Raw genomic sequence first — 25426 nt, forward strand, 5'->3', positions numbered from 1 at the left:
TGTGTACATACTTCTGCATGGTGCAGTACGTTATTAGGTCTGATACTTTAGCAATATTTTTTCTCCTCAATAAAGTGCTTTTCTTTAAATAATAATAGTCCTAATAACGTGTTCTTATATAGCGCATTTCACAATAACCGTCTCAGGGCGCTTTTCATTAGTGCAAAGGAATTTTAAACTTCTACTGGATGGTTTTAAGGGATTATGAACAAACAAAAATATATTGAGAGTTACTTGACAAGCAAAAGAGTTACATATTCTTGACAAGCCCATCAATCAAGAAACGTGTGTTTATTTATGTGCCCGACTAATGGCAAAGTTTTAATGTCTAACTACTTTCCAGTTATAATGCAGTAGAAAAAAGAAATTATTTTACAGGCAAAGTAATTAAAGGAAGTACCGTACAGTGTTAGGGTGACGCCTGATGATGAACCAGTTTAAAAAGAGGGTATTACTTTGGTAAATACTCCCCAAATATTGTCCATAAAAAGTATTTTTTAAAGAAACAATTCCCTTCAAAGAACATGTGAACAAAATAAAATCAAATCCACAGGCATATCACTCGGGTGGGAAACCAACCCACACAACCCTTGCGGTCTCAGAAAAAATGTCTTACCTCTAGATTTCGGTAAGGGTTTGCTGGAGCAACAAAAAGGACGTGCTTTCATGACCGACCAGGTTGGGATTCCAACCCACCTTATCACTGTATGCAAGGCACATTAAAGGAACACGTTGCCTTGGATTGGTCGAGTTGGTCTTTGAAAAGCATTTGTAATCGTTTGTTATAAAATACACATGGTTCGAAAGATGTTTTAAAAGTAGAATACAATGATCCACACACATTTGCCTCGAATTGCTTACTTTTCCTTTTACTTTGCGAACTAGCACGTCGGCCATTTAGGGGAGTTAAAAATGTCTGACTGTGTTTGTCGACAAGGTAAAAGGAAAATACCGCAATTTCGAGTGATACTTGTGTGGATCATTATATTCTACTTTTAGAAAATCTGTCTAATTATGCATTTTATAACAAACGGTTACAAACGCTTTTCAAAGACCAACTTGTCCAATCCAAGGCAACGAGTTCCTTTAACATGTTTAACAACACTCCTCTACAGTAACATGTAAATGTTCCATTAGTAACTGTACATTGTGAGTTTTACTTTTTTGGAGAAGTTAACATTTTTTTTTACACATTTTAATTTTGAATGATGCTATAAATAACAGAGTGTGTGCCTTTTGATGTTCAGTAAACAGTATCAGCTCGCAATCTTCTGTTTTCTCCATAGCTGCATGCAAAATACCTTTCAATTCTTTACAAACTACATGTGCACGAAATGTAATTTTTTGTTTAGCTCTATTCACACGACAGCACTTTATCTTGGATCCCTTGCTTAATTTGAGCATGGTTGTAAAATGTTGCAATGTTTGACAATCTTTTACTAGGAAACTTGTACAGTAAAAACTGTTCATCCTTTCACACGAGGTATAAATTTACAACCATGCTACAGTGTAGCAAGGGTCCCTCTCGTGTCACTCTCGTGTGAAAGGGGCTTTCCTCTCTCATCAGGTAGAGCACAGTCCAATGTGCATAAACTTGATTGCCCACTAATACCCACATTAATCCAACCGGTCATTGGCTCTTGACCATTGTCCACCCACAACAAGGCAAAGGCAAATTACTATCGATCTTCTTGCCAGCTATCCATTTCAGACGTTAATTACTCCCAAGTCTAATCAATGCAATTAGCAGGGCTATGCTTCTTAAGTCCCAAAGACAACCAATCAATAAACCGGACTCCCTGAACACCTTTCTATGACTTAAATGACATTGATCATGGCATAATCCTAGAAAGTTACCGCATGGCTATCTTGGAGAGATTCCCTGTGTACTTGCTTAATGTCAATTTTTGTTTTACCCATATACACTGATGTGCGTTAGCACTACTCAATACTTTCCCAAGCTCTGTTTAAAAAATCACAGGCATTTACTCAGGTGGGATTAGAACCTCCGACCCTTGCAATTCTAGAGCAGTGTCTTACCAACTAGATATTGTTGTCATAACATCAAAGTGGGCCTGACTAGTTTTCCCCACCCAACCTCTATTTAGTTTCAATTATTTATGGGGAATAAAAAAAAAAAACGGATGTGCCAGTCTAAAAGTCCGTTGGATAGCTCAATATAGAATGTGGCTTGGTGCAAGTACCACTTATCCTTGGAAATGTTTTATGCAAAGTGCCTTCAGGGAATAGCAAATTGTCCAATGTAGAGCAACATACACTTGTCACTATACGAATGTCTACTGACGTTGAGACCAATTCTAAGAACTCAATCTACGGTAGTGAATTTAATTACGAGAAGTCCCCACAAAAATAGTACTTAATAGATAGCTATCACATTGAGTGACAGTGGCATTTTACACAGGTGAAGTTAGAGACTTCTAACTTTTCTCCCAATTCCATAAATTAGGCTCTAATTTGAAATGGGTGCATCACAAAACTGTACTCGACGTTCATGTTCTCCTGAAATGGGGTTAAAAGGAGAATGTTATCCTTTGATGTGTTTTATTTATCTAATTGAATAAATCTTGTCAGTAAATTATCCTTAAAATGAAGACCGTTTTCCAAATTATCTTTGCTAATAAAATACTGATTGCCATCCCTTCTCCGTTAATTTTGACAAACACTAAAATAATCTAAAACAGAGTGGGTCTTTAAAGGCACTGGACACTATTGGTAATTACTCAAACAAATTGTTAGCATAAAGCTTACTTGGTAGCGAGCAATGGAGAGCTGTTGATAAGACAATGTGAGAATAGGCTCCCCCTGAAGTAATGTAGTTTTTGAGAAAGAAGTAATTTCTCACTAAAATATTGAGTTCGGGACCTCAGCTGAGGTCTCAAATGCATCTAAAAGCACACAACTTGTGCAGCAAAGGTGTTTTTTCTTCCACTATTCTCTCACAATTTTGACGACCAATTGAGCTTAAATTTTCACAGGTTTAATATTTTATGCAAACTTGTTGAGATACACCAAGTAAGAAGACTGGTCTTTGACAATTACCAAAGATGTCCAGTGCCTTTAAGACTGGAGGGACAAAGTGAAGTCAACGCGGGATGATTGGCCTAATGACATCTGGCAGATTTTTATTTACTCCAAAGAGGGCATGGTTTACTTTGAGCATTCATCAAGCATTCCATGTGGAACTTTATTTATACAACCCAAATGCACTTTATAGCTGAGCAAATGAAAAGAAAATTGAAGTTAACAGAACTCTTAAGGCACATGCGTATCATGCTAAATGTTACTAAAGTAACCAGTCACATTGTAGCCTCCAATTTAACGTACATGTACTGAAAAAGTATTCTGGAAGTTACTGTAACTAACACTAATACCGCTCAGATTCAATTTGGGGAGGGGGGGGGGGGGGTAAAAAAACTGATATATTTTTCTCATACCACAATACTTCAAAGTGAAATGATTTTCAAAATGCTTTAATACTATCAAAAGCTGTTGTATGATCTTCTATTCGTGTAAGTTTTTATTGCCATTAGCTTAAAAGGGTTTGGGTACTTTTTATAAGACACGAGACACAGATATCCACAGATTTACAATAAACTGACATGGTTTAAAGATTGTAGAAATCTTCCCTCAAATTCTTACTTGCTGAGGTGCTGTATTTTTTGAGAAATTAGTAAAACAATCTCATCAAAATTATTTTAGCGTGTATATAACAGATATTACGCGACTCCCCTGTAAACATTGCTCTGTGGTTTTCACATTTTTTTCTAAAAAACTTGACGTTATGAAGCTGAAACTTCTACAGGTAAATTATATAACATGCATCTTCATTCACAGTGTGTAGGGATTAATGTCGTGACCAAAAAATTGGTTTACAAAAGTTGCCAAAAGCCTTTAAGAGTGATTATGCTTCCCTTTAAAACAAGCTCTCCTCAATCAGTCCCTGCTGAAACAAGCAACTCACAATCGTTATGAAAACAAACTCCCTGTCCTTTGACAAAAATATCGGAACATCATTCCGAACACAACTCATATTCATACAGCCCAGAGACATTAGTATACAATGACCAACACAAATTGAGTAAGCATTGATTAAGCCATATGGTTCACACTAACACTAATTGCTCTTAGGCTGCTGAATCAATAGTTAGTACACTCATTGGTAAAACTATCACACATGTAGTTCTACTACATGCGTCATCATTTTTCTTGTAAGGCGGAGTACATTCTATGTAAGTTACAGTTTTATTTTGTGGCCCTTAGTCTTTGCAGTACATATTATTTTGTACATATACAAAATGAGCTTCCTGAAGTTTGTATATTATACTCAGCGCCTTGAGTTCCTTGTTTGGTAGATACAGGCGCTATATAAGACTTTGATATTATTATTAATGTTATAAATGAGAGTATCCTACAGGACCATATGGATCGGTTGCAACCCTTGAGTCCTTCACCATGTTCATCACCTTTGTTTTGATCTTTGACTTTATTTTTGCTTTAGTCTCAGGGCTCAATTTCATAAAGCCTGTTAGCATAACAGCTTGCTAAGCAAAGAAAAGTGATGTTTAACATATGTAAACAGGTTACCAGCCAAAATTACAAGTATTGTTGTGACTGGTGTTCCCCTCCTTTTTTACTTAGCAAAGAAATTTGTCAAGCAGTATTTTCTGCTATAACAGCTTTATGAAACTGGGCCCAGATCACGGAAGGCCCTTTTCGAAACTGCTGCTTATAGCACCGTCCGTCTGTTTGATGTCCCATAGCAAAAGTGTACCTTAAAAATTACTGTCGGAATCCAAACCGGAGCCTAAGCCAGAGCCTATGTGTGTGTAAGTCGGAGCCTAAGTCAGAGCCTAAGGCGGAGCCTAAGCCCAAGGGCCTGTTTCTGTGATCTAAGACTTAAAGGCAAAGGTACAGCCCAAGACCTATGAAGTCCAGGATCAAAACAAAGATCTGAAAGTTTAGGATTGCGACTGACCCAGACCCGATCTGGACCCAAACTGATCTGGATCAAAACGGATCCAGCTGTTTTGTTTGAAATAGATATCTCTTCTCCAGTAAATCGACTTGCAGTACTGGCAACTACTTGAACAAAACGAATGTAGCCATTCAAGACATGTGATGCGATAATTTACCGAGAGGATAATGTTTTTTTAAAACTTGTGTTGAATGCAGGTGCTGATAGTATACAACGGGGTCAAGAGTGGCAGGCAATCCACAGCGTCAAGTTATTCAAACATAGTCTTCATATACGATCATGTGATGAACAACTCAACCTCAGGAAATCCTTTAGGTAAGGGTCGTTGGTCAGTGTTGGTTTGTGATGAAGTGTTCCTTCCTCCTGCCCTCTCTGACAGCAGAAGGGCCACCTTGTCATTATTTGTGTTTGTTTTGTGTGTCGTGACCGAGCGAATAAGAGCACCGAACTCAAGCTCTGGTGTTTCTGGTCAGCAGCAGAGTCTGTTGGTTCGAGTCCCAGTCGTGACACTTGTGTCCCTGAGTAAGGGACTTTACTATAATTGCTTTTCTCCAGCCAGGGGTAAATGGGTACCTGTGAGGGCAGAGATGGCTCTTGTGATTGATTGACATGTTTGGCAGCACAGGCTGTATAGGGAGCTATGAGTTGGTTAAAGGAATGAGTTTAATGAGTTCAATCTGACTTCTGATTTTGTTTGCCCTCAGAAAATCAGTTTAATTGTTATACGATAGCCTGAAAGTCTGGTATACAAATATTGACTGCTTCGAGTGCTATGGTTAAAACTATGACTCCCGAGGTGATCCCCAGAGCATTCTACTTTCCCGAGGCGAAACCATTGCACGAGTAAAAGCAGTCAATATTTGTTTTATAACACTCACCCCAAACATTTCTCAATACTGTACTATTAAGTTATAGACCTGAATGCTACAATCCACGGACGACGCGAATACAGATTGCGAAAAACTTTTACTGTGCTGCATGTTGTGTCATGTAATCCGAAATGGTTAAATACAGACTATTAATTTTCATCCTCGTACACGCAACGGACGTCTGTGATAGACTTCGGACTAGCGCACGGCTAACCGATGCACTATCACACGGCCATCGTCTAGTAAAACTAAGACATATCATGTGACGCGCTCTAAACCAATGAAAAGCAATGAAAAGCAAGAATATTGGTAATGGGTGTTATGATGAGCCTACACCACATAGTGTGCTTGTATTTTAAATAAAATTGTCTACTTTCATCCAAGCACCAGCTATCATGCCAGCATTCTGTTGAGCCCTGAAATCGTTCAATTGTCAATGAACTGTCTTGGCCTTGACTTGCTTTTCTAATACACACACTTTTCCAGAAACAGACATGAAATTTGCATTAAAATCTAATTTTTACCGGGATGGATGCAGTGAATGGATAATAAACAGATGACTTCCTCAGCACAGAATGCAGACTGCTGTTGATGAAGGAGGCAAGGCCACCTTTCTCCAGTGATAACAAAACAGATCTAATATAATGCATGTTGTAAATGCTGACAAAGTACGCCATTCCCATTCTTGCCAGTGTCCATGTGAGGATGACATACAGGGCACCTAGATCAAGACATGTCAAATACATGGCAGTCTCTATTGTATGTGTAACTTTCAATTCATATTATATATTTATTAAAGCCATTATATACTTTCGGTACAGAAAAAAAAGAAAAAGTTCACAGATTTACAAATTATTTCAGGGTTTACAGAAGGTAATGGTGAAAGACTTCTCTTGAAATATTGTTCCATGAAATGCTTTACTTTTTGAGAAAACATTTAAACAATATATAAATTCTCGATAGCGAGAATTACGGATTTATTTTAAACACATGTCATGACACGACGAAACGTGCGGAAACAAGGGTGGGTTTCCCGTTAACTTTCCGATGACCAATTGAGCCTAAATTTTCACAGGTTTGTTATTTTATATGTAAGTTGTGATACACAAAGTGTGGGCCTTGGACAATACTGTTTACCGAAGGTGTCCAATGGCTTTAAGTGAAATGCATAGAATCTGTTTTTTTCTCTTCATTTTCTAGGAGTAAAAGCTATGTAAACAAGGTAGTACGTGTAAGGTGCTAGGTTACACCATGCACACTGAATATCCCTCAATGAGTTGAGGTTCTGAAGAGGAACAGTACCTAGGTTCCTTGTGTTGTTTAATGCACATCAAATAACCCAGCTACACTTTTGGGGTTGTCCTGGTGTGTCTGGCAGTCGCTGCTAAATGCGCCACAGCACCATGTGAACTACTTTAGAAGTTGCAATACATGTGTAAATGAACGTCATAATTAAAAATGTTGCTCTGCTTACTCTGTTGAGCCCTTAAAGGCAGTGGACACTATTGGTAATTACTCAAAATAATTATTAGCATAAAACCTTTCTTGGTGACGGGTAATGGGGAGAGGTTGATGGTATAAAACATTGTGAGAAACGGCTCCCTCTGAAGTGCCATAGTTTTCGAGAAAGAAGTAATTTTCAACCATATAAATACACACAACTTTGTGTGACAAGGGTGTTTTTTTCTTTCATTATTATCTCGCAAGTTCGATGACCGATTGAGCTCAAATTTTCACAGGTTTGTTATTTTATGCATATGTTGAGATACACCAACTGTGAGGGCTAGTCTTTGACAATTACCAATAGTGTCAACTGCCTTTAATAGGTCACGTGTTAAAGCACCACACATAAGAACATTAACTCAATGTACAGTATGTTTACTAGGTTGTATCTCCACCAGTCAGTATTTCAAATTCTACTTGCATTTAGAAACCCTTGCAATCTAAAGCAGGCTTGATATTCTTTCTATTGTAGTCTGATTTCTGATTTTTTTTAAAATGACTTTTAATGTCCCTCAAAGTCTACACCATATGTAGGCCAGCTCTTGTGCTTGATAAAATATTCATACTTTTTTTAAAGGACCAAATGGCACGCCTGATAAAGCTTTCAAAATTGCACATTAGTGTTTACTTGAGTAAATAAAGAGAACATATGACAAGTCAAAGAATCAATACAAAATCAACTCTTCATTGAAATTCATTTTGCTTTTATTGAGTTACATTACCAAACAAAAAGTTCAAGGACGATAACTATTTGGTTTACAATGATGAAATTTACATTGACAAAAATCCATAACAAAGGAACTCCAAATTTAATCAAGGTTAAAGGGAAGGTGCACGTTTGGTAATTACTCTAAACAAATATTAACTTAAAAACTGACTTGGTAACTAACATTGGGAAACAACTCCCTCTGAAGTAATGTAGTTTTTGAGAAAGAGGTAATTTCTCACTAAAATAATAAAAGACTTCTAGCTAAAAGTCTTTTATTCCTATCTGAAAGCACACAGATTTGTTCCAACAAGGGTGTTTTTTCTTCATCATTTTCTCCCAACTCCGATGACCATTTGAGCTCAAATTTTTCATAGGTTTATTATTTTATGCAAATGTTGAGTATACACCAAGTGAGAACGCTGGTCTTTGACAATTACCAATAGTGTACCTTCCCTTTAATATGGAAATATTGGGTTTACTTACTTACTTAATAAAGCAGAAATGCTGAAGCAAAATAATTTTGGGTTGAACAAATAGAGAGACCACCAACATAGAGCTAGATATATGTAGCTCCGTTGGCACCGATTAACCCAGTGTTCGATGGTTCAAATCCCGCACTAGTTAATTTGTCTTTCTTTAACCCTAAATCATTTAAAATTGACCCAGTCAGTTTTCCTTGTGGCTCATTATTTGATAAAGTAAAATAAAAAAAAAAAACATCCAAAAGAAGTTCAATGAGCTGGGGGGAAAAAAGAAGACAAATGGAAAAAATAAGGCTGCAACAGTGTTGGCAGAATTCATTGAAAAATAACAGCTGAGTAGAAATCAAATACATTTTAAAAACAAATAATACACGTGTTATGAAAAAACTATCATATTAATGATAATCGGTTTTTATATCACACATTACACACCCGAAGGGCGTCTCAAAGCACTTCCAACTTTAATACCCCTGGTCACTGGGCCATTTAATTTATTTCTTAAACCATCTCAGCTCCCTGGGGAGTATACAGCCTGTGTATAAAATATGTGCTACTAAACTAAATCAATCACAAAAACCATCTCTGCCCTCACAGGTACCAGTTTACTCCTGGGTGGAGAGAAGCAATTATAGTTTAAAAGTGTCTTGCTCAGGGACACAAGTGTCCAGCCCGGGATTCAAACCCACGCTCTGCTGAACAGTCTCACCATGATCTTGAGTCCTGGTTCTCTTACAAGTATTTACTCGGCCACATCACCCTGTCCCTGTAGATTACATTGAATACCACATGACCTACAATCCTCCAATCAAATGACAAGGATCTCCTCAGTTGTTGTAATCAAATAATAAAAGTCAGCATTGGACTTTTTTGTCATAAAACAGCTGAACTTGTTCACTCATGAGATATAACTGGCCCAATACCCAAATCTGGTCTTATAAACCTGGTTGGAGAAGAGTTATAGGAACTACACTGCAACCCCTTTCTCACAGAAGGTCTGTAGTCAGCCTTTGCCTGTTTTACAGATATTTCCATGGTAAATGTTCCACCAGTCTATCCAACCTTGTTCCTCCTCCTGTCAGGGTGTTTGAGCGCGAGACCAGGCTTTCTGCTTGTTCTCATCCTTATACTGTGGCTGTGCCAAGATGTAGAACAAAGAGCTACTCCAGTAGCTTTTTCCCTCTCACTGCATCTCTTTGGAACTCCTTGCCTGGTGCATGTTTCCCTTCATCCTATAATCTTCCATCTTTTAAGAGGAATGTCAATTCCTACCTTCAGCCCCACTGAGTTTCTGCATGTGTATGTTTTCATCCTTGTAGCCCTTAACATACAGTGGTATTTAGCCTTGGTTTGGGCGACTTGCATAAAAAAAAATCAAAAAAAATCACTGGCCTCAGGCCTGAAGTTCAATGTAAACTTCAAGCCCTGCCAAAAGTCTTGAGCATCAAGAAAAATTAGTTCCTGATGATCCCTGCCAGATTTGCCCTTGAGGCATTTTGTGTGTCTGCTCTAAATAATGTTCTCATTGAAAAGACACATGGTAACAGAGATCTACATCTGTAACATTTGCACCTAATGTTTTGTAGAAATGTGTCATTGAAATAAAGACTTACTCAAATTTAAAAGACTTAAAAACCTATCTGGAATATCTGCTCATTAGTTAATAGACAGAATTTTGTACTCCAGATGGAGTCACATCATCAACATTGTTCAAAGAGAAATATACACGTAACCCCAATTAAAAAAAAGCAGGTCAATGCTTTGGTACTCGCATTACCATGGCCCAATTTCATGAAGCTGTTAAGCAGGAAACAGTGCTTAGCAAAACTGTTATTCTAAGCAATAGTGAGCAGGGAACAAGTCACAAACGATTTGCATAACATAAGCTGGTAACCTGTTTGTGCTATGTAAGATTTTTCTTTGCTAAGCAGAAATTCCTGTCAAAAAGCTTTTTGAAACTGTGCCCAGGTTTTAGGAAAGATCTTTAAAACACCCAGTATTAGTTTTGTTGCAATTCATTGTTATTAATTCAGGCACATTAAAGTGCAGTGCTACCACAAAGTGTTTGCCCAAAAGAGGCAATGTTTCTCAGTAAACAAGTACATACCATGGCCATGCATGGGGGAAAATTTTACCTACGTGTACTATGCAGTTTATTTTGAGGTACTGTACATTGTTTGAAGTGAGGATATACACCTTTGTTAATTACTACACAAATTAATGACCATAAACAGTTACTTGTTAAAGGATTTGGGTACTTTTTGTAACACAAAACACAATGTCCACAGATTTACATTAAACTTACACCGTTGAAGATAATGATAGTAGTACCTTAAAATATTAGTTGCTGAGGTGCTTTAGTTTTTGAGAAATGAGTAAAACAATGTAATGAAAATACGTTTTACATGCTAAAAAATCATTTTCGTCTCATGATCACTGAGACGAAAGTTATTTTCATGACATTGTTTTACTCATTTCTCAAAAACTACAGCACCTCAGCAAGTAATATTTTCAGGGAAGCTTTCTACTATCATTATCTTCAAACTGTGTAAGTTTAGTGTAAATCTGTGAACATTGTGTTTTTTGTCCTACAAAAAGTACATACACCCTTTAAAGAGCACTGGAGAGCTGTTTATATTATAAAACTTTGCTAGGAACAGAACCATAGTTTTTGACAAACAGGTAATTTCTAACTAAAATTGTTGAGTTTATTGTTGAGTAAATCTGTCAGGTTCACAATAGGTTGGTAAAAACTCTGTCAGGTAAATTAATTTGTTCATTATTCTTTGTTCCAGTTGCTATAACACCGAAACCTACCTCGCCCAGCACTTGGCCTCTTTGAGTCAGATGCACGCCACATTCAAATTCATCATTGAGAAGGAGACTAGCCAGCAGCAGTGTTTACTGGTGAGTTGAACTTTACAGATTATCGGTTAAAGTGGTGTACAATGTGCAAAAAGTGCTCAATTTAGCAACTGCTTTGGCATAAAGCTTTTTGTTGTAGTCAAGAAAAGCCGGGGGCTAGTCCTTCATCTTAAGGTAGCCTATTGACCCCTTGCTCGCATGACAAGTGTCATGACCGGACTCGAATCCACACTCTGCTGAACAGAAACACCAGAGTTTGAATTCGGGGCTCTTATCCGCTCGGTCATGACACCCCACAGATGTACATCTGCTCAATTAGTTTGTAGATTGCTTTTACATGTATCACGATGGACAACATTCTAACGATCAAACTCATCATTAAAAATTAGGGATAACTCTGGGTTTTTTTTAAAAACAAAATATACACGTACATAACTCACTTATCGTTGTAATTGCAAATGGAAACCGTTCAACCACAATCAAGTGATTCATAACAACTTACTGTGACAAGTAAACATCTTACACATTGGTCATATGTACATGTAGACGAGATTGTTTCTTAATTAAACTAAGTTTACTGATGATGGGTAAAAAATACCAAAAAATCAACTAAGATTAAAACAGACTTAGCTTAAAAAAAACCCAAAACATTACTTGTTATTTTAGAAAACTTCAAATCTAGGGGGCCTAGTAGATTTAATTGCTTAGAAGAATAAAGTGTTTAGATTTTTTGATTAACATAATTTACAAGAGACTAAGAATTATACAAATCAACCCAAATCAATCAAAATCAGACTGCATGTTTTGTGTGTCTCTGTAGAACCTAGGAATGCAGATCAGTGAAACTAACTATGGAATCAGGCATTTATCATGTTTATACAATCCTTTACCTTGAAATGTGAATATTGTTGGAGATTTGCATGTGCCACAGCTTCTGTTTACAAGTGTAGTAGATAATCACAGGGTTACCCCCTTCTCAGTCTGTAAGGATTTAAAGGCAGTGGACACTATTGGTTATTACTCAAAATAGTTATCCAGCAAAAAACCTTACTTGGTAATGACTAATGGGGAGAGGTTGATAGTATAAAACATTGTGAGAAACAGGTCCCTCTGAAGTGACGTTGTTTTCGAGAATGAAGTAATTTCTGCCATGAATTTGATTTCGAGACCTCAAGTTTAGAATTTGAGGTCTTGAAATCAACCATCTGAAAGCACAACTTTGTGTGACAAGGGTGTTTTTTCTTTCATTATTATCTCCCAAGTTCGATGAACGTGTGTTATTTTATGCATACATGTTGAGATATACCAACTGTGAGGGCTAGTCTTTGACAATTACCAATATTGTCCACTGCCTTTAAGCATGGGTTTCATCCATCCACTACCTGTCTAGTTGAACAAAATGCAATACCTTCCCAACTTTTTATGAAGCAATTATGGTAAAGAGCCTTGCCTTGCTCAAGGGCACAAGTGTCATGACTGGGGTTCGAACCCACACTCTGCAGCTGACAACACCAAAGCTCGGGTCTGGTGAACCAGACCGCTCGGCCATAACCCACCACGCAATCCATACAAAAATGCCAACTGAATTAAACTTAGCTTCAAAGGTGCATTAACCCTACACTGTCGTCATAATACAAGGGTATCAAATGATTACTAGAGACTGACTGTAAACATCCACTCCAAATGTGAGTGAAATGCACCGAAAACAAACATTCAGAAAAGCTAATATTCAGTATTGGTTTTTATTTCAGTCTCGGAATCCAATGAAACATCTGAACAAACGATGGTTCTGATATATAAGATCATTGGTGTTGTCCTGATGAGTTGGGCATCTCATGAACCAATCGATAAACTATCTCTGAGCAGCTCTTGACTTAAGTACATTTATTAAAGCCACATCTGGCAACGGGTGGAGTTGTGTCTTGGATTGTTGAGTACCTTTTAATTACACTGCACATACCTGTTATAAATGTACAACGATACAAAAACATAGCTTTGTATGTAAGCAATGTGTATACACAGTATTAAAGACGGGCTTCTGAAAAAAGGGAAAAAGTCTCCATCATCACACATACTCCTTGAAAAATGATTTCATTGGATACCACTGACAAATCAAATTGTACATTCCAAAGAGGAATTTCTGTGTTTAAGTGCATTACATGTGTAGGTACGAACAAGAAACTTCCTGTTTCAAAATGAACATCCTCATTTGAAATGAAACATCATCTGACGTTTTTCGATGTTGACTTAATTTTCACCGGGGGGGGGGCACTGTAAGTCCTTTTAAAAACAACCAAATTTTACACCATTTATCGAGCAGTGAGAGACTTTGAATTGCTCTAGTTTCATAAAGACTCAATAAAAATTACTGCATAACAAGCTCTTGGAGCACCTCTTGAATTACAACTTTCGTAAAATTTATCGAAACTTGAGTCAAAAGTTACAAAATCTGTTTTCACTCATCTGGTGGAGAAAGACATATTGTACATCACTTGTACAGATACATTTTTTTAAAAATTAATAACTTTATCAAACTACATACTAGACTTCCTAGAAACCTATTTAGGTTTCTAGGAAGTCTAGTATGTAGTTTGATAAAGTGTCATACATATTGTACATGTGGGCATGCCAGTCATTGCAACTGGTTCTAATTTGTAGTCATCTTTTGACAGTTTAACATCATCACGTTCATGTTCAAATGTAGGTCACAGGTATCAGCATGATCAACTGATCAAGAAGGAATAAAGATTGGTGTCATAACCTCATAACCTAACATCGCAAAGCTACATGTACACTAGTACAGACAAACATACATCATTACTCCATCATTACTCAGTTAATTGGGCTATTTTTCAAATATGAAGCCATCCTTGTTTTTGTGAGAACGATGGTTTATCTTACAGAATGATGGCAGACGACAGAAAAAATAAACATAATGTAAACAAAACACCTAACTGCAGGACGTGAGAACCCCCCCCCCCCCCCTAAAAAAAAACACTCCAAAGCAAAAACCTCAACATAAACCAGCCGTAACGAAAGCAAACCCAAACGTACCCCGGATCCACCCAAAATTAAATGGAAAACTCAAAGTGTACATGGCAGAACGTGCAATGTACAGTGTACAGGTTTACATCGGGAACCTGAGTCAACTCCCCCCCACCCCCCCCCCCCCTAGCAAAGTCCCCCACAACAAAGAGTTGTACCCCGGATCCACCCAAAACTTAATGGAAAACTCAAAGTGTACATGGCAGAACGTGCAATGTACAGTGTACAGGTTTACATCGGGAACCAGTCAACTCCCCCCCCCCCTTGCAAAGTCCCCCACAACAAAAAGTTGCCCCCTTGCAAGGTTGCTCCTAACATACATGTACATTCTAGCCCTCTCTCAAAGTCACTCCTGAGAAGGTAACCCTTACACAGTCAAAGTCGCCCAGTCGCCCCCCTACAAAGTCACCCATTGCAAAAAAGCATGAGGGTGCTATTAAGAATTAACTTATTCTGGTAGTTTGTTAGATACATGTAGATTCTTTGAAAGATTAACTCTGTATGTTTCATTTTTGCTTGGTGGTGGGGAATGGGGGGGGGGGTGGGGTGTTGGTTGGTGAGTTGACTTGCATTCTTTACCGTATATTGTGCCTGCATTTTTTGGCCTTCAGAACTGATATGGCAAAAATGAGTGTTGATTCTCTGCACGAGTAGGCCTACTTTAGAATCGAAAGATTCTCGATTTATTTTCTCTTTAAAGTCTTAAATGACAAGTGATTATTTTTCTTACTGCATGAAAGTTAACCCTTGGAGGTTTTACCCAAATCTAAAATTTCTGATGAGCAGAGATATTGATACAGAGAAAGTAAAATTTGATTCCTGCTCTCTTTCCCCTTAATGTGATACATAACCACACTGTTCTCTCAGAGCTCCCTAGTCTCATTTTCATCCTTAAGTGTGGAGCGGGTTATTGCCACTCTACAAGAGAACTGGACACCCAGCCAGCAAGACCAGTTCTAAATCTCCCCCGTAGGCTTGCTGAATATTTGACTTCTTTTCTTTAGGTGCATACAGTGTATGGTTTGTATGCCATCATTGTCTACTGAGTTGGTTGTACATGCAAGTCGAGCTGCACATTAAGGACAGTTTAACGTGGTTATCTTCATTTGTGAGGTATACATGATGAACATGTTTGACCTAGTATCTACATGTACATGTATGCCCAATATCCTAGATTTTCTTAGGCAGAAAACATTACCTAAAAGTTTTCTGTTAAGCACAAATAAGCAGGATAATTTTACCAAAATCAGGATGACATCAAATTTTTGAATGGTAGTCATCTTAATGATGTTAAATAGCTTAGACAAAATTATAAAGAAAGATAAAAAGGTAATCTTTGATAGTTTCAGCTGCATACAGCTTCTACTTGCTGAGAAAAAAAACACACAAAAACTATCTTGTTAATTTCACCTGAACTCCGAAGGTATGCACGTTGGTTGCTAGCAAGGTGACATGTCCGTAGAATTTAGACCTAGTAATCACTATACTCTACAACTAACATGGTTAGCATTTAACTGTACAACTAACATGTTGAAATAATCACACATTACAGACAAATTTTAAACCATAGTGAACGGTAACTAAACATACATAATGGGCTCGTGACCGAAAACACTAGGGCCTATTTATTGTGTAAACAATTATTCACCATTCACCAACTATGTATTGTACAAGTGTGTCTTCCCTTTAAATTGATGGCACATTATATCTACCCACTATGATGTCTACACTGAAAATATAACTTGATCCTGTAACATCACTGAGCAAATAGTCCTGGCCTTATGTGTCGACCTAGGGGGATTTATCTGTAAAAATAAGGTAGGGAGTCACTGTAACCGATACTCAGAAGCTATGGATAGGGCTTAGCTTCTGGTTTTAAAAAGTAGGGCATTAAAATGAAGTCATTTAAATGACCGTGGCATTCTTATTTTAAAGGGTTACTGGTGCCAGAACTGGGGCAGTTGAGAGGCCTTGTCTATTTCCGGTTTCAGGCCAGTGTCGAATGTATTGTCGCTAGAAATGTACAAAACAAGTTGATAAAATTCAATACAGTGATGATGAACAAGTTTTTTCCCCTTAATTTTGAAGAAGAATTTACACTGCGATGGTTATAACCCTGTAATTGGAAAGTTGTTATTGAACTGTAATGTTTAACAATTTGTTACCACATATTCATACAGACAACATTTCACTTTTGTACACATACTTCATTTTCCATTAAAACAAAAACAATTACAACAACTTGACAAATTTCTGCCCCCAAAATCAAAGTAATTTTTTCGTTATAAAAATAAACTAGGTCACTTGTCAGCCGTAAACTGTCATGCAATGGTTTTGATCAAGCATTTCGTTTCCCTTCACGTCAATCCAAGATGATGTGCAAATTTACTCTTGGTTGTAGAGAAGCAATTTATGTCAGTTCTGATTATACAATACACAGACCCTGTAGCCTCTGTGACAAGACTAATAACTTGACCTTCAGAGCAACGCTCTGATGCACTTTAAGGCAGCAATGACTGAAGTACTACAAATCAACACTTAATTAACTCTTTTGATGCACTTCCCAAGTTGTGTGCACTTAAAAGTTATTTTCTTTAATTGCACATCACCAGCAAGAATTAACAGTAGTCCATGTACACTGACCCCGCCACACAGTGATAAGCAACTGCTGGTTAGGCATACTTACCAGAGCAACAAGCTCAAAACAGATGTTTTTAAGATTTGTTATAAAAATTCCTTCATTTCATTTCATCAAAATGCCATCAGATCCGACACAAGTCCGATGCTATCGCATTTTAGACATTGGGTTAATATTAAACACGGAGCGAGGCACAGATGTGATAAATTGTGTTAGGAGAAATTGACAAAACGTTTCCCAGTCGGCTTGAGCAATCATCATCACCTAAACTTATGCAAATTGATCCTGGCGTGACAATATGGTCAATTCATGAAATACCAGAGGAGGAAAAAAAAAATTTCAAACTGGAAAGAAAAAAATATTTAAAGTGGGGAAAAACAGCTGAGTATGCTATTAAAAGTGCATTGGAGTTAATCTATATTTTACGATTTACAGTGATATGTACACAAAAACCAGATGATACTGTACAGGCACACTGTACATGTCTTGTTTCTCTTTTCAATACTGATTGAGAGATATCAACTCTTAATTGAAAGTGAAAGTGAACGCCTTGGATGGAAAGTGTGTCCCTTATACAATGTACATCCCCATGTGATGTGTCATATATACAGTGTAAAAATGGTAAGGTAGGTTTTGAGGCACAGCATGGAATGTGTACGTGTATCAATGTACTAAGTTTGTGGTAACACCATTAATACTTGGGGGTTTTGAGGCATACATAAACATGTAACATGGTGAGGTTCATATGTGCTGTATCAATATAATATTCAGTTTGTGGTAGCACCATAAATTAGGGCTTTTAAGGCGTTTGGTAACACCATAAAGTGTGAGGTATACATTTTAGCATGGTGACTGGTGAGGTATCATTATGGTCTGTTTGTGGTAACACCATAAGTTGTTGGTTTTGAGGCATACACGTACTGCATGTATTATGGTGAGGTATCAATGTATTCAGTTTGTAAACATCAAAACTTACATGTAAATTAATCTTCTTTGCTGTGTGGATTTTGTTCTTTGAGAACTCATCTTGCTGAACATATCCTGCAGCCTCAAAGTAGATGTCAGATTGCGTTCTCCCAAATTACTATTTTGTTTTGTTTTTTTTATAGAAAGGGATGACCATTGTTCTTAGTCTGTAACACTTAGAGATGATTTTGTACCAGGATAATGTGTTTTAACAGGAGAATGTGTCCATTTGATTTCTGTAATGCAATTATAGTAAGTAAATGGCTTGTTGCCACACACATCATTCAATACAAGTTGGAATTGCTCTATTTCCCGGCAGTCATTGCCTAAGGGCAAATATCCCCTCCTCTTCTTCTCATCCTCTGAGTCTCCAGCTATCCTTCTCCAGTCGGCAACATCCTTCTCCCGGCCAGGAGAATCACTTAAATTGCACTTTGTCTCAAAACAAACGACACATAGAGTGGCTGGGGCATTTAGTGCGATATCTCCCACCTGCCTAAATATTACGACATGACGAGTGATGGATTTATACGGTGGAATCATACAAAAAGGAGTACGGGGTGTATAATATGTTCTGCATTTTGTCTCTCTTGATTGATCTGCAGTTTAGGGTTTGACATGATGTAAGTCAATATGGAGGTGGAGGCATTGACGCTCAGTGGATCTTGTTTCTTTCTGATGAGTGATATCACTAACGAGGGACCAAGATGCTTTCTCTGTGCAGTGTTTGTCTTGATACAACCATAATATGACTCTTGCAGACAAGACCATGCCCACCCCCTCCCCCTCTTTCCATCTGTATCATTTAAGAACACAATAGCAGGGATCATGCTTATGTCATGAGGGAAGGTACATAAATCATGGATGGTGTCATTAACTCTTGATGATGCAGTGTCACTCTGAGTTTACCTCAAGGTCCGTCTGCGTTTGTACATTCACATTCACCCATGAGGCTTCCTAAAGACTTTGAAGATTTTCCAATGGATGTGCTCTTTTCTAATAGACCGATCCAGTAGGCTCCGCCCACAACACACGTGTGAGCAAGAACACGTGGGGCTCTCCAATGCCTTTCTGCACAACTCGCGCCAAGCGCGCCAAGATACGCGCACGCATGTTGGACCTTAGTGTCGGACCTTCGTTGCCCTGTGATTGGTTAATATGCAATGGGGCGGAGCTTAGTGGATCGGTCTATTGAAACCAGCCTGACCTCTTAAAGATAACATTCTAGGCTTGGTGAGGCACAATGTACATCACAACACCCATGAATGTTTTCATCAACTTAAAGTCACTGGACACCTTTGGTAATTGTCAAAGACCAGAAATCTCACTTGGTGTATGCATACAATTAAAAAAAAAGGTGAAATTTTGTACTAAATTTGTCATAAAAATTGCAAGAGAGTAATGAAAGAAAAAACAACCCTTTTTTACAACCTTGTGTGCTAAAAAAGGCTTCAGGCCTGAAGTATTTTAATATTTGAGTGAGAAATTCCCGTTTTCTGAAAATAAATAAATGAATAGATGTAACAAAATTAAATCCCTCCCAGACATTACAGCTGAGGTGGTCAAAACCTGTCACATGTGGATGCGACACCAAGTAGATTCACCACACACCCTTACCCTGCTGCCCTGTGCTACTAATAGCTGATTGATCTACTTGGTAATAAACACAAGCCGGCCTTAACCATCCGTACACATTTATAATTACATTATGCGCTCAGCAGATTCAGCCAACTTTAACACTGTGCCCTTACCAAGTACACATCGGTTGATTGTTTTGATTAATTATTATCTTAATTACTTTCTTTGATTTATTGTAATGACAAGAATACTCCCTCATTAATTAACACCACGGGATAATCTATGAGTCCCAAGCTTGTATGAAGCATGTATATCGTACGCGTACACATACAGTATGCTCATGTGGTGAATGCACCTCAAGAGTATACAGTCAACCCTCCTACTATCTGACCATTCAATATCATCAAATTTGGTTTTGGATGAGAGATAAGAATCTGTTAGATCTGTTAGAATCTTAGTGCAGGGTATCATGTTTTAGAAGAACGACTTCATTTCAATCCTATAAGTTTGCAATGAATACACTAGGCCTAACCAATGATATCAATTGTGTTGATATCAATTTATGTTGATAATGTTTGCAAAGGAGCTCTCATGGCTATTAGGAAAATATCACTAATTCGCCGCTACCTGGATGAAGCAACTACTCTTCGTCTTGTTCATGCCTTCGTCACTACTAGACTTGATTCCTGCAATTCACTTCTGTATGGACTCCCCGATAAAAATCTTGCTAAAATTCAACGTGTACAGAACACTGCTGCTCGCCTCGTTTCTTGTCTGCCTCGTTCTCACCATATTACACCTGTACTACTGCAATTGCATTGGCTCCCAGTTAAGTTTCGAACAGTTTACAAAATTCTTCTGTTAACTTTCAAGGCTCAAACATGTCAATCTCCTGCTTATTTATCTGAACTTGTTCATCATTATTCCCCTACTCGGACTTTACGATCATCTCAACAGTCATTGCTTTCTGCTACTAGAGCTTCTTCCATTTTTTATGGCCACAGATCTTTTTCTTACGCCGCACCGTTTCTTTGGAATAATCTTCCTGTGCATATTCGCCAAGCTAATACTTTACAATGTTTTAAGTCCTTGTTGAAAACTCATTTGTTTAAAGCTTCTTTTTTGTAATTTGCCTATTTGTATCTTGTATCTTTCTCTAAATTGTTTATTTTATTGTTTCTTTAATGCGCTTAGAGGCTTTTGCATTAGGCGCTTTACAAATGTCTTATTATTATTGTTATTATTACTATTAATTGGAAAAATCTTAAAATTAGTGTGATTTTAGAAGCTGAAGAAAGAAAACACTAAACTAGAACAGGAATTGAATTTGTGACCTCTGGATTAACTGATGCTATACTAACATAAACTATGCCCTAATGTTGGCAGTCAGTCCCTGTTCAGTTTTTCCTGTCAGAAGCTCTGAAAGTGGGAGGGCACTAGGTTGTTAATCCAGAGATCACCAGTTCAGATCCCGTTCTAGTAATTTTGTTCTATATATTCATCCAAACTTTGGTAATTGGGCACTCCAATAAGGATAATGTAAATTTGTATTAGAACTTTTCAAAGGGCACTACAGTCAAAACAGACAACTACTGCCAGTGCTGTGTGTTAACTCAATGCCTGTTTGTTTGATTTAACTAACCATTATTTCCAAACCGACTGTAACTTTGACAGGTATGGTTACTGAGTGCAGACACCTTGCTACTCACCAGTGATACCCTCCCACTTGGCCAGCTCGGCAACCATTTCCATGGCAATCAATCTCTACCATCATGTTGCAGCTCATCATCATTTAAAGCAGCAGGCTGGGAGAAATGTTGCTGCACCCCTCGGCAAAGAGTCAAGACTCACGACATGAACGCTCATAAGATTGTTAAGGTACTCTACCAGACTCAGTGGGACCAAGAGTGGAAAAGGTACAAGTATGATAACATTTTGTTTGGTAAAAGTCAGGCCTGTGATTTATGATCAGTGTTTTACTGATTATTCTATGATCTCTCTGCACCTCACATGGCAGTGAGGTGCTATTGTACATGTGTTACACAATCGGTAAGTGTAGTTAGTTTTCAAAGACTTGAGGTTTGGGACAAAATCGCAACATTCAGAAGTTTAAAAGTATCAAAATTACAATCAAATGATAAAATACACATTGTGAACAAATTTAAAGGGAAGGAACATGTTTGGTAATTGTCAAAGACCAGTCTTCTCACTTGGTGTATCCCATCATGTGAATAAAATAACAAGCCTGTGAAAATTTGTAATATTGCACCTTAACATTAACTTGAATTAAAAAAGTTCTGCTCACAAATTTGTTAAACTCTCTGAAAAGGTTTGAAAGAGCCCAACGGCCATTGAGATAAACCTTCTCATAGTTTTAGGAAAGTGTAAATTTGGCACTGTGTTTATAACTTATTCTCAATTTTATTCTGGTTTTGTACCAATTAGGGGGAGGAGATGGAGAAAGGACTCACAAACACATACATTTTGTAAAACAAACAATGAAACACTCCAACAAAGAACAAACACCTCAAATCCAAACTAGATGATCATACACAATCTACATTCTAAATGTACACATGTTCATATATCATAGTCCAATCTTTAATGACAAAGAATGACACAAGCACTATAACACCCCACGTAGGCAATCATGATCATGGTTGGGTGTCACTTTACAGTTTAAATTTGAGAAGATCCCAACGACGCTGGAATTCATGTCTGTAATTGCAGACAAGTTTTCGAATGACAATTGCCCCCACGCTGTTTAGGCTAATGGAAGTTGGTCTTCAAGTGTTGGACTTCGCTGTGATATTTCAATGGTGTAAAATGCAAGAAATGGATATACATGTACAATGTAATAACCTGGTGAGAAAAGTGGACCGGGGACCACTTCTAAAAGAAATGGGCAGTACTCCATTAGTGGTTAGGGTATAACAGTAATGATTAGAACCAATATCCCACGTCGTTCAATTAATGGATATATTCAAGAAGTGTAAACCTAGCCATTTGGGATCTGTAAGTAGATGTACAGTACATGTACATGGGGATTTGAGCTATGGAAGTGGCCTTGTGTCTTGTACACAGAAAAAACCCAGTGTACCCCAAAAGAGAATTCCTAGTTCAACCAGGACCACACAGGGGAATTCTAGAAAAAGGAAAAAGAGTAAAGGGAATTAGAGAAAAGTAAATGCAGGGCTTGATTTTACAAAGCACTTAAATTCATCTTAAGACACTCAGGCAGTGAGGCAATTGCATCCGTAAAGTAAGGCCATTTGTGGCATCTATACATTTTGTTATAACTTACCAAACTTTCACCATTTATTTGGTAAATGGTCACCTTAAAATTTAATTTAGCAAGACATAACATTAAGAATTCAAGCCATAATTCCCTATGGTGTAGATCAATTCCAAATATTAATCACTTTCTATTCAATTATTTTTGTATCAACAAGAAAATAATCAGTCATTGTATCGAATACCAAGGAAGGGAATAGATACATGTGTGTATCACAATGTTTGACCTTTTTGTTGTTGCTGATATATAATTTGTGGGGTGATCAGGTTGCACAAGTAGGTTGCCTAAGGCAGCAATACGATTATTTAGGATCAGACGAATAACTTTTTGGAATGTACATGATGCATGTGTCTGAAGGTGTCGTTAACTACAGAACTATATAGCTAAAGAATTTCAATTTTAATGTTATTCATTTCATCACGACAGTTTACAAGTAAAAAAGGAAGTTTGAAGTACGCTTTGCCACTAGTTGAAGCTATTGATTACAAATGCCGGTTCATACTTCCTGCGAATGGGAGCGTGAAGCGAGTTTTGTTGCGCTTAGTTCAACTGTTGTGAGTTTTTCGCTGTGAATTTGTGACTTAAAAATTTGTACAGTAATTGCATTCGCAGGAAGTATGAAACAGGGCTTTCGTCTTGCTTCAGTTTAACAGTCAACTGTTGCTCTTTAGTGTTGCAATTTATCATTGGTTACTTGATCTGTGAAGTGAAGGACTTGTGACCAGTACATTCATTAATATTCCACCGTTCCAAATTGCCTCCTTAAATTTGGATCCTAGTTTAAGACCTTTTGTTTGTCTGCCTCGTGAAAACAAAGCTTTTATTTTCTTCGGATTCAAAGAAATGCTCTTTGATCTACTTCTCTATCTAGGAAACTGTTCTCCAAATTTCCTTATAAAAAAAATGGCACCTTTTCAACTTGCCCCCTTAAATTTGGACCCTATTTTCAGATCTTTTGGTGATCATTGACTCTTACCCTGTGCTGTTTACCGATCCTTGCTTTAAATACTCTGCTTTTGTCAGGCTTGTTGGGGCATATATTTGACAAAATACTCCACTAGAATTTGTTCTGGGCGTGGGATAGTAGGACATTAAGTGCCTGAACCAGGTAGTGCCTTTCTTAAAAGTACCTATAGGGTGGAAGAGTTACATGTACATGTATATTACATCTAGACTTAAGTGTTTCTGCTTGGCAAGCAAACGCTTTCAGGCGTCATTGAAAAACAGTGTACCACTCATTAATGTTGATACCTTTTACTTGTTTATTGTTCCCCTACATACAAGTAAAGGAGCCGCACAAAGTGTACATTCCCTATGGACAAGCTTCCATTAAAGAATGTTCCGACTACACATTAATACAGTTGCTTGGAGCGTACGTTAAGACACTTTGAGCCTGCCCTTGAGTTTAGAATGTCAGTATCAACATCACTATCATACATAGACTCATCCTCTCCGCAATAAAAACATTTTAGTAAGACATTGATTAAAGTAGCCTTCAAGGATGCTTTTTACTTTCAAGTCGTTTCCCGCTGATGCTGGGATTGCATTTTGTCTTTCCTATAACATTGAATTTCTATACAGTGGATTGTATAAAACTGAAATGTTATCATTGTATTTTGGCAATAGTTTTATGTCTGTCGTTTAGAAAGTTTGCGTACAACAGCATCCAACCTCATAAAGTTTGTAGTTACACCACGTTCTTGAGTAGTATTTAAATTTTTGAATTGTAAATAACCTAGTGAGGTTTGTGGTACATTTGTAACATCATTACATGAGAAGGATTTGAAACTTTGCGTAAAGACACTGGACACTATTGGTAATTGTCAAAGACCAGTCTTCTCACTTGCTGTATCTCAACATGTGCATAAAATAACAAACCTGTAAAAATTTGAGCTCAATGGGTCATCGAAGTTGCAATATAATAATGAAAGAAAAAAAAACACCCTTGTCACACAAAGTTGTGTGCTTTCAGATGCTTGATTTCGAGACCTCAAATTCTAAATCTGAGTTCTCGAGGTCAAATTCTTGGAAAATTACTTTTTTTCTTGAAAACTACTCCACTTCAGAGAGAGCCGTTTCTCACAATGTTTTACACTACCAACCTCTCCCGATTACTTGTTACCAAGTAGGGTTTTATGCTAATAATTTTTTTGAGTAATTACCAATAGTGTCCACTGCCTTTGACTAGATTTTAGCATGTACATTGATCTGTACTGTATGGGGATCAGGTTGGCTCAGTAGTTCTTTCCCTGTCTTTCACTTCTGTGGACCATGATTCCAATCCCACCTCAGACTGGAGCCTTGCATATGGATTGGGTTTTCAGTCCCTACCTGATTGCACGGGTTTTTCCCATTTTGGGTTTTCCTTATTGGAATGTTGTGCAGTTAATAGAAAACAAAACAAAAAACTGTTCTCTTGATGAACAAAACATCTACACGTATGTCAACCAGTCATTCATGTCTGCTTTATCAGAAATAATGGC

The 25426-nt window shown here is 37.5% G+C and overlaps 1 protein-coding gene across 1 annotated transcript in view; it reads left to right on the forward strand.

Annotated features, from left to right (window-relative positions):
* Positions 1–25426, forward strand: part of LOC139946881 (E3 ubiquitin-protein ligase E3D-like) — a 40712-nt gene that overhangs the window by 6911 nt on the left and 8375 nt on the right. The window contains exons 6-8 of the mRNA XM_071944641.1: positions 5194–5311; positions 11352–11463; positions 21323–21564. Of these exons, the coding sequence (XP_071800742.1) occupies positions 5194–5311; positions 11352–11463; positions 21323–21564 (472 nt within the window). The remainder of the gene's footprint in view (positions 1–5193; positions 5312–11351; positions 11464–21322; positions 21565–25426) is intronic.

Source organism: Asterias amurensis, chromosome 14 (assembly GCF_032118995.1).
Source record: "Asterias amurensis chromosome 14, ASM3211899v1".
Taxonomy (NCBI): Eukaryota; Metazoa; Echinodermata; class Asteroidea; order Forcipulatida; family Asteriidae; genus Asterias; species Asterias amurensis.